At 45.8% G+C, this 16,966-nt stretch overlaps 1 protein-coding gene across 1 annotated transcript in view; it reads right to left on the bottom strand.

Moving 5' to 3' along the window:
- The window catches only part of LOC118365805 (nuclear factor 1 X-type-like), a 188,116-nt gene that overhangs the window by 6,717 nt on the left and 164,433 nt on the right, over positions 1 to 16,966 (bottom strand). Inside the window, 10 exon segments of the mRNA XM_052518915.1 lie at positions 1,394 to 1,485; positions 3,058 to 3,205; positions 4,259 to 4,434; positions 8,505 to 8,633; positions 12,574 to 12,648; positions 13,834 to 13,964; positions 14,544 to 14,579; positions 14,925 to 15,045; positions 15,203 to 15,277; positions 16,789 to 16,851. Coding sequence (XP_052374875.1) covers positions 1,394 to 1,485; positions 3,058 to 3,205; positions 4,259 to 4,434; positions 8,505 to 8,633; positions 12,574 to 12,648; positions 13,834 to 13,964; positions 14,544 to 14,579; positions 14,925 to 15,045; positions 15,203 to 15,277; positions 16,789 to 16,851 — 1,046 coding nt within the window.

Below are 16,966 nucleotides of genomic sequence, written 5' to 3' on the forward strand. Positions count from 1 at the left end.
TGACATCATGTCTGGTTGCTGCGGGCAACCAGACAGTCGGGACGTGACTTCTCTGAGGAGGGCTGTGCTGAAACTCTCCCTCTCCCCCTCTTTCACTATTTTTCTCCCTCATTCTCCTGTTTCCTCTCTCCTCCGGCCGTAGAACCCCCTTGCTGCCATCAGAGGGCACTTGGAGACCAAATATCTATGCTCTGGGAGTGAGAGTTCTATTCAGGCCCTGCAGTCACAGCAAACAGACTTTTCACAAGGCCTTTGCACATTATTAATGTTTTGATAGAGCATTATGCTAACAATGTCATTTCTGAGCTACATATGCAACCAATTAAAGCTCCCTATACAATTTCATTTCTCCAGTGCAAACTAAAACCATACTGTAAACACAATATACTCAATAGCACAGAGCACTGGAGGGCTACACAGGTGTGTGTGTGTGTGTGTGTGTGTGTGTGTGTGTGTGTGTGTGTGTGTGTGTGTGGTTCTCAGTTTGTTCAGAAAGAGAGGGTAAAGAAGGGACAAAATGGCGTAGGGTTAGCACGGTGGTGTAAGGTGAGCCTCATGAGCGGGGTGGGTTAGTCAAACAGGGCATGTTACGAAGCTGGAGAGAGAGAGGGAAGAAGAGGGGCGGTAGGAGGGAGAGAGAGAGTGAGCTGAGGGAGAGCATAGAGGGAGTGAAGTGAGGGAGTGTAGGGAGGGAGGGTGAGAGCAGCAGAGGGCTTCAGATGGTTTCCATGTGGTGGGGAGGAGTGTGGAGCAGAGCTGGCTCGGGGCGGGTGTGGTTGGACACTAATGAGAAAAGTGCAGTGGGTAATGGAGGAGGCATATGAGCGAGAGGCAGTGCGGTGGAGAGAGAGAGCCCGCTGCCTGAGGGGCAGGCTCCAGATGGGCCAAATAAACAGTGAGAGGTCAGTTTAACACACACGGTAAACCACACACACGGTAAAACATACACACGGTAAAACACACATTCACAACAAATCATGGGATGAGGAGAGGGAGGGGAAATACATCAGTGAGATTTAGGGAGTAGTTTGGGAATAAGAAATATTTTGGCATGTATCCATTCACCTAAGTAGGTTTCCTGAGTTGGGCCGATAATCTCAATGAAAACAGACAGGTTTCCTACACACAAAAAATACACATACACGCATGCACACCACATGAAACCACGCACGGAAACACATACTCACACACTGTGGAAAGCAGCAGAAAGAGCTAATGTGCTAATGCAGAAGTTTGGTAGTGTTGGTACTAGTGTTGATGAGAGTAAGGGCTTGATTAAATCCGTAGCGCTGAAGAGCTGTGCTACAGCATGATAGAAATGTAAAGGCAATGTTCCTGCGTTAGCGGAGACTGTAGTCATGGATTGAATCGAGCCCTAAAGCTGTTTGCTCACCTGTGTCTGCTGCGGGATGTTCAGAAAGTTGTTGTCCCGTGATCCGATGCTGACAAACCTGTTGGAAGCTGGGGCCCCTGACGTGGAGTAAGCTGCAGACAGACACAGAAAGGAGAAATGGTCAAACCATTTCAGCACAAACCACAGCCTGTGATCAATAAAAGAAAATTACGGAGCATCGAACTTAAGTTTCATAACAATTTCAGTAAATACTGCAATGAAAATACTGCTTTAAGCTCTCAACCTGACATCACACACATAATTGTTACTGTAAGTCCCCCTAAGCATCATAGAGTAGGGCTACTGAACTGAGCCAGACATCTCCAAACTATAACCCTGGTCCCATTGGGGTTAAAGGTTGAAGCAAATTTAGGGAAGTTGGAGGTCAATATGGACTGCAACACAAAGGTTGTTATTACAAACCCTTCTAACATGTGAAGAATCTGATACTGGAAAATTGCTGTAGTGTGTGTAAGTCTGTATTATTTAGCCGCATACACAAACGTTAAGTACACTTTGAGAAAAAAAGGTGCTATCTAGAACCCTTTTAAGTAGCCCTTTTGTTTCCAGGTAGAAATCTTTTCTAGGGATCTACATGGAACCCAAAAGGGTTCTAGCTGAAACCAAAAAGTGTCCTTTTATGGGGACAGATGCAGAACCCTTTTGGAACCCTCGTGTTTGAGAATCAGTAACATAGATAAAATACATAAAAGACTTTGAGACATTGAGGGGGTTGAAAAAAATGTATAAAACAAAACAAAATAATACAAAAATCTGAAATATAAAAAAAGAGAAGGAAAAAAAAAGAAAAAAAAAGTGCTCCGTCCAGTGCCCCTCCTGTCATAGGTGAGAAGCGTTTTGGCAGACACGCCCCATATCTAGACACACCCTTCTAATGGACACACCCCTTCAGTCTAAAACTGCACATACATAAGCAGAACTCCAAGTCTGACCTTCAAAGCAACAACACCACCAACTCAGATTTAAAAAAGAAAATATCAATTCAACTAAAAAGTAAAATATAACTCCAAATATTATTTTCATGTTTGGATATTTTGGGGGGAAATGGCAGAATAACTGGAGCATGATGTTTTAGGGTCCACATAAACTGCCCTAAATATGTGCCACTAGTAAAAAATAATAATAAGTGATTTAGAGTGAGCAATTGACAAAAAGTAAATGAAAACTCTATTTCTATTTTTGCCTACTTCCGATCTCAAATGACATCTCGGGGGCTGGCCAAATGAGTTAAATAAAACATATAAATGGAGGAAAACCAGGATGGCAATCTTCTGCATCAACATCTGTGAGCGCAGAGGCACAGGGGTATCGAGGAAGGGTTAGTGTCATTCAAGGTAGGGCTCAGGATGGGTGTTCTAAGAGAAAGAGGATGGGCCTAATATAGAGCCCTGGAGGACACCACAAAAGGGTCATCAGAGGAGAATGGTGACAGGCTTCTGTCATAACTCTAGGGTCAGTATGATCCCAGACGGTGAAGGAGGTGAGAGGTGAGCTGGCTGTTGGGGGGGGTATTTACTATGGGAGTGGGCAGAGGATGGATGGCCAGGGCCCTAAGATACAGAGGAGGGGCAGCTCCAGTAAAAAATAAATAATTATTGGGTGATTTTGGTTTTGGTTCTGACTTGGTCTGTGGGATCACTTACACGGAGATGTGGGCGAGGTCAGTCCGCCGTCGGGAGGCGTGCTGCTGGATTTAGAGTCGGACATGGGGAGGGGCACTGGGCGGGCCACTGGGGGAGGTGGAGGCAGCAAGAAGGAGCCCGGCATTTTGCTCTGGCCGCTCCCGTTTGGCTGCGGACAACACAAACAGGGTCAGGAGGGCGACATGTGACAACCCGCACACGGCATGAGAGGACGCAGCTCCAGAGACCAGGTCCAAAAAATATCCATGATGGGTGGTGGGAGAGGTGGGGGTGTTGGAAACAACAGCCAAACGAATGATGTATGTGCATTGCGTCATTTATGGAGGTGTACAAAATAATAATCACCACAGGGGTTGATAGGGGATTTGGAGCAGAGGGGAGTTCTGGGGTGGTCCATGGTGGAGGGGTGAGTGGGGTGAGAGCACAATTGGTGGTGGGGTTTGTCCATAACATGGCAACAAATCAAAACATGGGAAAAATACTCCACTAAGAAAACATGACACCAACAACACGCAAAATAATAAATACAATAAAAACGGAAGACAGAACATGTATGCTCAATTGAAATGTGCTGTGATTGTAGGCTTTCGTGCTGATGATTACATAATCTGAGGGGGTGGGCGGAGCAAAAGAAAAAAGGGAACCTTAGGGTCTGGAAGAGCACAGGACAAGGAAAAAAGATTAAGTACAGAAAACCCTGGACCAACAGGAAATTGTCAATAGTAGTATTTTGCTTTCTCTCCTCACTGGTGCAACAGTTTGGCAATTGGTTAAAGTAAAAAAAAAAAAGAAAGAATCAGAAAGTCAACCCTGTTTCCTTACCTTGCATACTACATAACTTAACGGTTTTCATGTCTTTCACTGTTACAGTTTCACTCCTCTATCATCATACTGTATCTATACTTAACAGCAAATGGTGTCCGCAGTGATGAAACACAAACAAACCTGTGGTCTCTATCTCAGTACTGTACTCAGTGTAGTGTTTACACAGGGAAACACAGTACATATCTATCTATACAGTGTTAATAATCACCACTTCATTTAGTCATGCTTGTGTCGTTTGCATGGCCACACATTAGATCGTGGAATTCTATTCTTACTGCCTTCATTTGTCTTTTGTTGTGCCCATGTGTGATTATATTAGTGTACAAGTGGTTGGTGTCACTCAGCTCCTGAACTCTCCTCTTACATCAAACCTTACCTGGCCGCCAGACTGTCCCGAACCATCAGCGCAGACAAACTGCACAAATTCCTTCAGGGGGTCCTGTCCAGGATGGTGGTGGTAGCGAATGGTGGGGTGGGTGAAGTACGGGCTGGACTGCTGGATGATGGAGGGGGAGGGGAAGTGCAGGGCAGAGGCTGAGGCACGGGGGCTCCCTGAGAAGAGACATACGTTAGTTAGATAGATGAAAGGAGGGAGATTGAATAAGAGATCAACAGAGATTAACAGCGAGACATGCAGTTCAGCAGTGAACAACACAAGGGCTTTTAGTTTAACAGTCAACAGGGGCCACATCTTAAGACCAAGGGACAGGCACATTGAGTGACATCGGTCAAAATAGGAGTTTCATTTCATCAAATTATGATAGATTGAGGGTGAAAATGTATTACAAGAAAGAATGAGGCTTTACAGGAAATGCTTACACATAAACAAGCACACAAATGCAACGGTCTACATTACAAAAGCAGTCCCCAAACCACACAAAAAAATAAAACGCACAAAGAGATCATTGAGCACTGTCTTAAATTAGAATGTCTTAATGCCTGTGCGTCTGTGTGCTGTTTTGTGGGTGTGATTCACAGGCGCCACAGCAATTTGGCATTTAAATAGGCAAGCTGCTTTCCAACGATCCTCTATGACAAGACTAATCTTTATGTTCACACTGTACGTGTGAGTTTATGTGCATGTGTTAGCGGTCTACACATGGATGATATCTATTTGGTTGTGTGCAGGTGGGGGGGTTTAAATGTCCCTGTGTTGCTGGTCTGTAAGGGAATACAGAAGCTCTCTTTTGTGCCTGCATGAGCGGGTGAGAAAATATCTCGCTTTAAGTCACCCAGCCGAGCTGAATATGGAGACCGAGGTGTGAATGAACGTTTGAATGGGACACAAAGCCCTCTCTGTCAGATGTATATCCATTACCAAATCTCCTTGATTTGTATTAGAGGGGCGCACCCTCTCCCTTTTTCTTCTGGTGTGCCAGTCTACCCCTTTTAGTGTTGCCCCACCCGGCAGGGCCTCCAGCTGCCCGCGTGGAGCTGCCAACTCCAGTGTGTTACCCCCAGACAGGGCCCTGTACCCCCCAGCCAAGCAGCACATCGCTCCCTGCCAGGCTCCATGCTACCACGGTGGAGCCGTATCCCCGCTCCTTTAGTCCCCCTTAATCCCATTAGAGACTGGGCTAGGGCCAAACTCTCTGGGGGGAGGGGGGGGGCTATACCCCAACCCCCCCACCCCCATACCCCCTGGATCTACGACACAAAACAACAACAACAACGCAGTAAACACTTTCACACAGGCATGGGAATGACATACATAACTTTGTTGAAAAGACAAAATACATGTGCTCCATTCAGTATTGTCAAGGGAGCATTGCCTAACTGCTCCAGAGGCAGAGTACACTCTTAGAAAAAAAGGTGCTATCTAAAGGGCTTCTTCGGCTGTTCTCATAGGATACTTTTGGTTATCCTGTCCCCATGGTTATCCTGTCCCCATGGTTATCCTGTCCCCATGGTTATCCTGTCCCCATGGTTATCCTGTCCCCATGGTTATCCTGTCCCTATGGTTATCCTGTCCCCATTGGATAACCATGTAGGACCCTTTCAACAGAGGGGTCTACGTGGAACCAAAAAGGGTTCTCTCTGGAACCAAAAAGGGTTCTCCTATGGGTACAGGTGATGAACCCTTTTGGAACCCTTTTTTCTAAGAGTGTAGGAAGCAATCTCAGCATCTCTGAGGTAGATGTCATTACATGGTGGTCAACCTCACTGCTTCTGATCAATTTAGGAACTTTTAGCTTTGAGTTGGGAGTTCAGATAAGTTCAGATACTCATTATCTGTGGTGAACTGTTCACCCTTCACAATGACTTGCTTTGAGCTCTTAAGAAATGACTTCAGAACTGCTGGTTCATAGTGATGATACGATTGAGAATGCAAATGTCCCAGTTACAGCCCTGTGGCAACTGTTGATATCTGATTTTATCATGAGATCTTTGTCGATGACCCCAGGGGGTTGAAATAACCACTGGCTCACACAATGACTCTGTTCCACTGCCAGATACAATAACAGTAAGCTCTTCACACACTCCCTGGGTTCCCCGACCATAGGCGTCTCAGTCAGAGAGAGAGAGAAAAGAAAGAGAGGAGAAGAAAGAGATAGATGACTATAATAATTGATGGTGAACGGCATAAGCATAAAGCATTTTAAGGGAAAATGGCAAGACATTGTCAGCCGTGAGCCAGGAGAAATACTCAACAGAACAAGAACAAATGTCTTCTCTAAAAATACAGGACTCATGAGAATGTAGGGCTGTACACCAAGTTTCTATCAGGCTCTGTATAATAATGTTCTGAAGCCAATGAATCATGTGCACTTCGTGAACTAACTACATGTACCGGCTGTAAGACTATAGTTGTGGGTTGGGGCAGTGTGGCTCGGGGAGGTGGTGATCAGGGAAGGTGGTGGTCAGAGAAATGGAGGTACAGAATGGAGGCTTTTCACCCAGTCACCTAAGCACCCAACCACAGACTGACAGAGACTGATCTCTTTACAGGGAGCAGGAAGGAACAACTGTATGTTATACTCTAGCCTAATTTGCATTCGGAAAGTATTCAGACCCCTTCCCCCTTTCCACATTTTGTTACGTTACAGTCTTATTTTCCTCTTCAATCTATACACAATACCCCATAATGAAGAAACAAAAACAGTTACAAAAAATAAATAAAAATACCTATGAGAATTTGCTGCGATCCTTTGCTATGAGACTTGAAATTGAGCTCAGGTGCATCCTGTTTCCATTGATCATCCTTGAGATATTGCTACATCTTGATTGGAGTCCACCTGTGGTAAATTGAATTGATTGGACATGATTTGGAAAGGCACACACCTGTCTATAAAAGGTCCCACAGTTGACAGTGCATGTCAGAGCAAAAATCAAGCCATGAGGTTGAAGGAATTGTCCATAGAGCTCCGAGACAGGATTGTGTCGAGGCACAGATCTATGGAAGGGTACCAAAACATTTCTACAGCATTGAAGGTCGCCAAGAACACAGTGGCCTCCATCATTCTTAAATGGAAGAAGTTTGGAACCACCAAGACTCTTCCTAGAGCTGGCTGCCACGCCAATCTGAGCAATCGGCGGAGAAGGGCCTTGGTCCGGGAGGTGAGCGAGAACCCAATAGTTACTCTGACAGAGCTCCAAAAGTCCTCTGTGGAGATGGGAGAAACTTCCAGAAGGACAACCATCTCTGCAGCACTCCACCAATCAAGTCTTTATGGTAGAGTGGCCAGACGGAAGCCACTCCTCAGTATAAGGCACATGACAGCCAGCTGAGAAATAAGATTCTCTGGTCTGATTAAACCAAGATTGAACTCTATGGCCTGAATGCCAAGCGTCACGTCTGAAGGAAACCTGGCACCATCCCTACGGTGAAGCATGGTGGTAGCAGCATCATTCTGTGGGGATGTTTTTCAGTGGCAGGGACTGGGAGACTAGTCAGGATTGAGGTAAAGATGAACGGAGCAAAGTACAGAGAAATCCTTGAAGAAAATGTTGCTCCAGAGTGCTCAGGACCTCAGACTGGGGTGAAGGTACGCCTTCCAACAGGACAACGACCCTAATCACACAGCCAAGACAACGCGGGAGTGGCTTCGGAACAAGGCTCTGAATGTCCTTGAGTGGCCCAGCCAGAGCCTGGACTTGAAGCTGTGCAGCCACGCTCCCCATCCAACCTGAAAGAGCTTGAGAAGATCTGCAGAGAATGGGAGAAACTCCCCAAATACAGGTGTACCAAGCTTGTAGCGTCATACCCAAGAAGACTTGATTCAACAAAGTACTGAGTAAAGGGTTTGAATACTTATGTTAACATGGTATTTCAGTTTTTTTATATGTGCAAACATTTCTAAAAAACAGTTGTTTATTTGTCATCATGGGGTATTGTGTGTAGATTGTTGAGGGGGGGGGAAACAATTGAATCCATTTTAGAATAAGGCTGTAATGTAACAAAATGTGGAAAAAGTCAAGGGGTCTGAATACTTTCCGAATGCACTGTATATTCTGTGCCTTAGGTTTCTTTCAAAAACATAACTCTACTGCCGTTGTCCCTCACAGGGTGGGACAGCAGAGCCTTCCCCTACGGACACCACTCACTGCCACCCCTCCACTGGGTCTGGGTCAGGGGATGGGGGATGGGCAGGGGGTTGGGAGGGCTGTCAGGGGGGTCTCACCTGGTCTCACTCCCGCCAGCATTGGCAGCGGGTGGTGGGTGAACGCCATGCGAGGCGACCTCGTCTGCTGCGACAGGGCGCTGAAATCGAATTTCCCCGGCTTCTTAAGAGAACCAGGCGAGGAGAGTCCTGGCAAAAATGGGATCAACAAAATGGCAGAACAGAGACTTGGGTTTAATGAACAGGCTGGTGGCTATTTGCTCTATCAAATCAAATTAACTGAAGACTTAAATTTAGACTCAAGACTTCTACTTAAAAAAATGTAATGGGTTTTATAATTGTGATCTACTAACATCAATGCATCGATTGATTACACCGATGGATCAACCTCTCTCTCTCCATATCTCTCTGTTAGTGTACGGTCTCTGTGCTGTAGCATATCAGAACCAGGGTAGAGTAAAGTAGGGGTCCAGGGGGGAGGGAGTTGTTTTGAAGTGACGCAGGGTGGGGGGGTTCAAAGGAAGGCTTGGGGCACAGTGTCAGAGGAGAGAGAGAGCTGGGAAATGCAATGGCATTATAATTGCTGCCACCATTAGAGTATATGAGCGAAAGACAGGATTCTGATCACTGGCATTCTACTGGTCCTCTGCGTGGAGTCCATGAGCAAGCATCCAGTTCCCAAACTCACCATTGGTAGGGCTTGTCTCAGGGTATAGGAAAATCAAATAAAAAACCACAACATCCCACCACCAATCCCACACCAGCAGTGATCTCAGCACCCAGCATCCCTATAGACAGCAGGACCTCCAGCTATATGACAACACTGTGAATACATCCTCCCTCCCACACACCCTACAGACTGTACTTGTTAACGTGCCTGTTTACAAGGAATGTGATTTTGGACTGCTTCACAGCTAGGCCAGAATGTGTTTCTGTGGCACATTGACTGGCCAGAATTAGTTTCTGTGGCACATTGACTGGCCAGAATGTGTTTCTGTGGCACATTGACTGGCCAGAATGTGTTTAAGTGGCACATTGACTGTGTAGCTATATTCAGATATATTGTAGCTGCAGCCTGCCAACAGATATATCAATATGTCCTTTAATTTAGTGGCCTACTGCTTGTAAGTCAGTCTGTTAGTTCTATGTAACTCTGGGCTGGTGGGAGGGAGACTCGGCTGCCTTGTGTTAATGCATCTCCTACAGATATGGTAGATACAGAACACACACACACAAGCTGTTCAGTCAGGGTGGCAAGTAGACGGCCCAATGCCAATGAAGGATGGATGGAAAAGGGGAGAGAGAGTGAGAGAAAGTAAAGGAGTGGAAGAGTGACGGCATAGCTTGCACATATATTTAACAACATATCAATGTGTCCTCCTACTTCTATAAATGTCAGTTGAGGCTTCAGGACTATGAACTATTCCCCAGTTTGGTAAAAACAGGCACACTAAGTATAGGCCAGGCTTACCAACTGGCCCAGAAACATAGCCAAATGTGTAAGAGCTGCAGAGTAAAGAGACTGTTTTATGATCAAGGCCTCGTGAGGCAGGGTTTGAGGGAAATTATTTTGATGTATGGTAATCGGAACAGGCAATTTAGAATTGTAGGGTTTGTGACCATTGCCAAGTGGTGTGTTTGACCTCAGGGAGCCACGATATTCAAAGAATGAAATCAAGTATTGGAGAGAATAATTAACAAAATAAGAAATAAAAATACTTTTGCACTTAAACACACATTCTTCTACATGCATGCCCTGAGTCACAAACATATACTGCACAGTTTGTGACATTTTGTGCATACACACACGCACGCACACAAAAATAATTTTTAACAAATTCACAAACAGAAAAAAAACCTTACTAGCAAGAAGTCCCATAAACGACTAAATGACACATATTGACAGAAATAAAACAAACACATCAAATAAAAAGGGGATCGTTTCAGTACGGCCCTGGGAGATGCTGAAATAGCTTTTACAAGCTGAGCATATAAACTCTAACGAGGCAGCCGCTCTGAAATACGTTTTTGAAGTGTTACTTCGGGAAACATTTGATCACAACAATTACCCACAATGCTTCTGACTGCAGCGTTGCAGCTGGGCCTGCGTGGGCATTGGTAAGTATAGAAATGGGTAGGCGGGCACGTATGTTCTGCTAGGCAGGGATGTGTGACACCAAGTGGGAGTGGGGAGTGTGATGATCCATTTGGTGGCATGGTATTAATGATGATAAAAACACAGCATGGCACTCAGGCACTTTAAGAGGATTGGGACATTAAAATAGGAATGTGTCTCACCCAGTGAAACGCTACTGACTATATGAGACAAATGTTCAGGGTGGACATGCTGAATATAACCACCAAGGCAAGGTTATCGTAACAAATGGTGGACATGCTGAATATCTGCACTCTGATTTCATTTAGTTATCGTAACAAATGTGACGTCTGGGTGAAGAGCTGGGCTGGAGAACAAGGCCAAGATGCCCAAGGAAAGAGTTGCATGTTAGAGTTAACAGAAGTTACTCTGATCTCTCTCTTCCAGTTTCTGTTTCTCTCTGAGTGAGTGTGTGTGTGTGTGCCTGTGTGTTTCCTTGCACTCGTTTGTATGCGTGAGCGAGCACGATCGATTGTTCTCAGACCAACTCCTGGCACATGGCTTGTGCAGACTGGCAGCCAATCAACTGCTCCCATGACCCTTCAGCCTCGCCACGCTAACAAGCTGGCTGCCACAAAAAGCCCTAACTGTCAGAGGACCGTGACCCCCCCGCCCCACAACCAGAAAGAGGAACACAGACATACAAACACATATACATACCGCTCACTCCCATCAACACACATACACATCATCAAAAACACAATGTTCCCTACTACACATATCTCCTTCCACAAGCTATCTCAGACCAATACGTTGACTACAGTACAGTGATGGGCTGAGCTTGTAATGAAGTGAGAGAGGCGAAGGAAACAACCAATGAAAATGCGTAGAGGCGTATCAATGTCCCCTCAGCAGGCACCGGAGACAGCAGAGCAGGAGACAGCAAAAGTAATGATGAATTACATGATCACCTCATATGCCTCAGAGCCTTCCATTCAGGTAGTGAATCACCTTTGGAGGGGAGCTGAGACCCTCTCCCCCTCTTCCCCCCTCCTCCCCCTACACCACCACCACCACCACCAGAACAGATGTCTGCCGTAACCCAGTAGCTCCCATTGCTGTAGACACATGGAAGCACCATCTGGACCGGAACGCTGCTACTCTCCAGATTGTGTGTGTGTGTGTGTGTGTGTGTGTGTGTACACGTTTGTGTGTGTGTGTACACGTTTGTGTGTGTGTATGTGGAATATTTTAGAGACAGACGGTGCCTTGTGCCTTGACGGCACACCTGAGTGCATTTAGTCTTGTTTGTTTGTGTTGTATTCCTCTTCCTGTCCTGCCTGTTGGAGGAGGCTATGACAGGTGGGGGGGCACAGAACAGCACCGCCTCAGTAACTGACTGGGTGAAGCATCTCACAGCAACTCAACAGGAGACAGGGCCTCACTCTGGAATCTCTACCCACTCTCACAGGGCTATACCACTGATGCATGTGTTGCTGACTAAATTACAAAAGTACTGCAATTCAAAACTCTTTTGCAATGTAAATGAACTGAAATTTGAATTTTGAATGAGCGAATGCAAAAAGAGTGCAAAAAAGAAATTGAAATCAATTAAACATTGAAATCAATTAAACATTGAAATCAATTAAATAAATGCACAATAGGTTACAGTTCTTTTGGCAGCCTGAATCAGAAAATATACAACCCTAATCAAGCCATATACCTTAGCAAGTGGACACAGTGTTTGAGAGGTAGTAATAGACTTGGTGAAGCTACTGGGTTACCAAAAGGCTTTGGTACTTCCACAAACCACAACAGATATCTGGGAGAGAAACAAGAACAACCCAATAGCAGCAGAGAGGAGAGGGATGGAGAGAGGGACAGAGAGAGGGATGGAGAGAACACTCGCTAGGAAGTATGGAAAAATAGACAAGCAGAGAGACAGAGAGATGCATACAGTACAAGTTGAGGACGGCATGAGTTAATGTACAGTATAGATTATAATACATATATATGAGTGCAATGTTTTCTAACCATGGTAAGGAAACTGCACGCCATCGTTTTCATGCTTTATCTTCCTCTCTTGCACACTGGCCAAATGGTGCTGCACTGGAAGTCCAAACAGGAGAGAAGGGCACAGTTAACCACGGAGGAGGGGGAATTAGCAGGCTGGAACGTTAACCACAATCCACTCAGTTGATGACATCAGAGCTAAGTACAGGATGATTGACATGTAATGAAATAAGATCAGTGGCACAATTAGGAATATTATGTTGTTATAACGTGTTTGTAAATTAACTGCGTCCATATAGAGGCCACATTAAAGCAGACACATTTTACAAATACATTCACTGCTCTCCCTCCACCATTAGAATAGGAGGCTTCTGTGAGGGCTGGGGATGGAAAGGGATGCACACCTTACATTAATTCATGAACATGATCTATTATAGAACAGAGGAGTTGGAGGGTAAAACCATAAGGAGACAGGGAGGTTTGGAGGGTGCAGCTAAGAGGATGGAGCGTCTATGGGAGTCTGTGTAGAGTCACAACTTTGAGAGAATTTGTGATTTCAAGAAGGGGGGGGGGGGTTGTAGAGATATTTTCTTGGAAAATATTATGCCTAAAACTATCCACATTATATCTTTAATACAAAGCTTTTCATAGAGGTTTAAGTCTAGACTGTATCACAACTGGCAGTGATTGGGAGTCCCATAGGGGGACGTCCGGGTTTAGCCGGTGTAGGCCATCATTGTAAATAAGAATTTGTCCTTAACTGACTTGCCTAGTTGAATAGGTTAAATTAAATTAAATAACAATTTTAAAAAGTCAAGTCTGTCAGCAGGCTCTGTGATTCACATGTCACATCACACACACACATCACCCAGTCAAAGAACCTCTAACCACAGAACATGACGTCCACTGGAGGCCTTGTGCCTCTTGCTGGGCCGTCATGGTAAATAACAATTTGTTCTTAATTGACTTGCCTGGTTAAATAAAGGTTAAAAAAATACAATCTAGGAGCCTGAATCTAATACTTTTTTTACTGAGCACAGAGCCGAGCACCAGACACACTGGTATACTACTACATACTACTACTGCAGAGCACACTGAAAGTATTTAGAAAAGGTGTAAACACAGGCCTACAGAGCAGGTGGATAGGAGGGGGAGGGTGAGGGAAGGAGAGGAGAGGAGTGAGGGTAGAGGGAGGAAAACATGTCTGACAGACAGTAGGGGGATACAGTGCCATAAAACACAGCAGGGGGTGTTAGATGGGGGGGTATGGGGGTATCTAACCTGCGTCCACATCGTTGGGCCAGCCACTGGACTGGGAGCTGCTGCCGGCCGCAGGGGAGCGGCCCGAGTAGAAGACATCGTCCACCGGGCTCTCCATCTCACTGTCGTCAATGGACTTGCGCTTGTTGGAGCTGGGGAGAGGGAGAGAGAAAGGGACTTAATGGGTGTGGAGGCAGGAATATTATTTACTTGGGAGACAAAGTACAGTCTGCTGAGAGACAGATAAGTGCGGCTAGACGCTTTATTCACCATCCTTTATCTGAACATGGCCATGTTTGTTACAGTCCCTCAGATTAGACTGTGTACCTAGACCGGGGTAGGCAACTCTGGTCCTGCTTTTCATTTAACCCACCTGGAAGACCAGGTGTGTTGAATTTAGACAATCACCGAGCTGATCAATTAGCTCAGTTGGTCAAGTGTGGTGCCTAGTTGGAACAAAATCCTGCAGTACCTGTGGCACTCCAGGAACAGGGTTGCCTACCCCTAGCTTAGACTAAAGTATTGTAGAGCGTAAGTGTGTGTACAGTGAGTGAGAGTGTTCCTTGGATTCAAGTTCATACGAGACCTGTAAAAACATAGGTGCTTAAATGCACAATGTTTCATAAGTGGATCCAAATAAAGAATTGTATGTGTTTTTGGCTGTCCGTCTGGCTGAATGTGTCTATATTAAAGTAGTGTCAGGGGAAATATAGTGGAGTGAATATAACTACCTCCGTGGGAGACTTGCATAAAGCTCCATTTCAGTCCTGCAGCGTGAGAGAGAGAGAAACAGTGAGACAGAGAGATAGAAGGAGAGCGAGAAATAGGAGAGAGAGATAGGAAAGAGAGAGATAGGAGAGAGATAGTGAGTGAGGAAAGGGGAAAAAAAGAGACAGAAAAAACAGACAGTTTGACAGATAGGTATAAAAAAACACCAGATGAAGAAAGTTTCACAGAGAAGAGAGGGGAGAGAGAGGAAGGAGAAGAAAAGTCCCATCATGCAATCATAGCAGAGTGAGGAAAGCATTCACAAAGGTTAGACAGCATAGACTGAAGCGTACAGAAGCTAGTATTAGTAGGCTACAAAATAATCAGGTAATGTGTGTGTGTACCTGGTGGAGGGGGTGGAGGTGATGGAGCGGCGTCCCAGGGCCACCTGGTTGATATTGTAGTAGCCAGGACTCTCCAGGTCGGCCAGGGAGAAGTTGGGGCCGGACGCTGTGGCCACTGGAGCTGAAGCACACACACAGATACATGGGACTCTTACACAACTCTTCAAACAGAGAGTATAGTAAGAAAATGCATGTGAGAACCTTGAGGTTTGTGTGTACTGGTGAGTGTGTAGTGAGAGTGACAGTGAGAGTGACAGAGAGGAGAGGCAGTGACTCACTCTGTGACACTCGGACCAGCTCGGCCACGTTCCACACCCCTGAAGTCACAAAGCAGTCCTGGAAACTCAAATGCCCTGGGAAAACAGAGATGAGAGCAATGAGGATGATGAGAAGATGCTAGGACACACGCTCACGCACGCACGCACGCACGCACGCACGCACGCACGCACGCACGCACGCACGCACGCACACACGCACACACGCACACACACACACACACACACACACACACACACACACACACACACACACACACACACACACACACACACACACACACACACACACACACACAGAGGGAGCATAGGCACTAGCATGTGTCTTGTTTTCTATAAGATAGGAAATGGCTATGGTTGGACGTATCACACACTTATCAAAAGCCCTATGGACAGGTACTCACGTCATGACTGCTTCAAGTCAAGCATGTCAAAACACTGTCCAGCAGGAGGCCTTAATGTGCTCCACAGATTGTGCCATGTGTAAGCTGTATACACACCATGCACACACACACACACACTGTTTACATGGTGTCCAGTGGGCATCTAGTATGTCAGAGCTTGTTGAAACGTGTATGATGTCATTACTGCTATAGATTTTGGATTGTATTTGTGTGTTTAAGTTTTCTAAGAGCCCTAGTGTATGTTGTGTGTACAGGCCCTGGCAGTGGGCAGTGTATAGAGTGACCAAGGCTCTCTATCTAAGGCTATAGTGTAGTGTTTCCTGCTCCTGGGGAACTAGCACTACACACCTGATTCGACTAATAAACTCATCATCAAACCTTTAGTTAGTGGAATCAGGTGTGTAGTGCTAGGTCAAAATATGCCCCGTTGACTAAGAAACAGTGCTGTAGTGTGTAGTGTAGAGTCTATAGTGTCCACTCAGTCTATAAGTCCCTGGCCGGGTGTAAAGGATTGTGTATACACACCCATATAATGTGTATTATACCCATACACCAACCCTTATTGGTACCAGCTAGAACCCTTTTGAGTTCCATGTACAGTTGAACCCTCCGTAGAAAGGGTTCTCCCTGGTACCTGCAATAAAAAAAGGTTCTTCAAAGGGTTCTGCTATGGGGACAACCGAAGAACCCTTTAAGGTTCTCGATAGCACCTTTTTTCTAAGAATGTAGGATGTCCAGGTTCTCCATGGTTAGTGGTGCTCCTACTCCACACCCTCTCCTCAGCCTGCCTCAGCCTGGGTTAACCGCAGCGGGGCCGGCTGTATGAGGTCAGAGCTCCAGTCGGCAGCACGGCCATGTGGTTCCCATCTTCCAATAACGTCAGGGTGATTTATGAGTGGGATGCCACACTCACAGCCAGGCCTAGCAACATCAGCTCACCTTACTATAATAAACCCAGGCCCAACTCCACTGGGACACACTATACACTCTATACTGGCCTGTGTTAGTGTGTGTGTGTGTGTGTGTGTGTGTGTGTGTGTGTGTGTGTGTGTGTGTGTGTGTGTGTGTGTGTGTGTGTGTGTGTGTGTGTGTGTGTGTGTGTGTGTGTGTGTGTGTGTGTGTGTAAGCGTTTAAACATGCATCTGCATGTATAAATGACTGTGTATGTTCACACTGTGAACTCACCATTGGGCGGTGGCTTGATGTCTGTGTCTCCTTGCTGGTTTGAGCTGTCTGATTGTCCGGATTCTGTGGAAGAGAGACAGAGAGACATAGAGAGAGAAAGCGAGAGAGAGAAAGAGATGGTGGAGAAAGGTGGAGGTTAGGCAGGAGACAGATGCCTGGACGGTACCCAAGGTGAGGG

The sequence above is a fragment of the Oncorhynchus keta genome, chromosome 5 (genome assembly GCF_023373465.1).
Source record: "Oncorhynchus keta strain PuntledgeMale-10-30-2019 chromosome 5, Oket_V2, whole genome shotgun sequence".
NCBI lineage: Eukaryota > Metazoa > Chordata > Actinopteri > Salmoniformes > Salmonidae > Oncorhynchus > Oncorhynchus keta.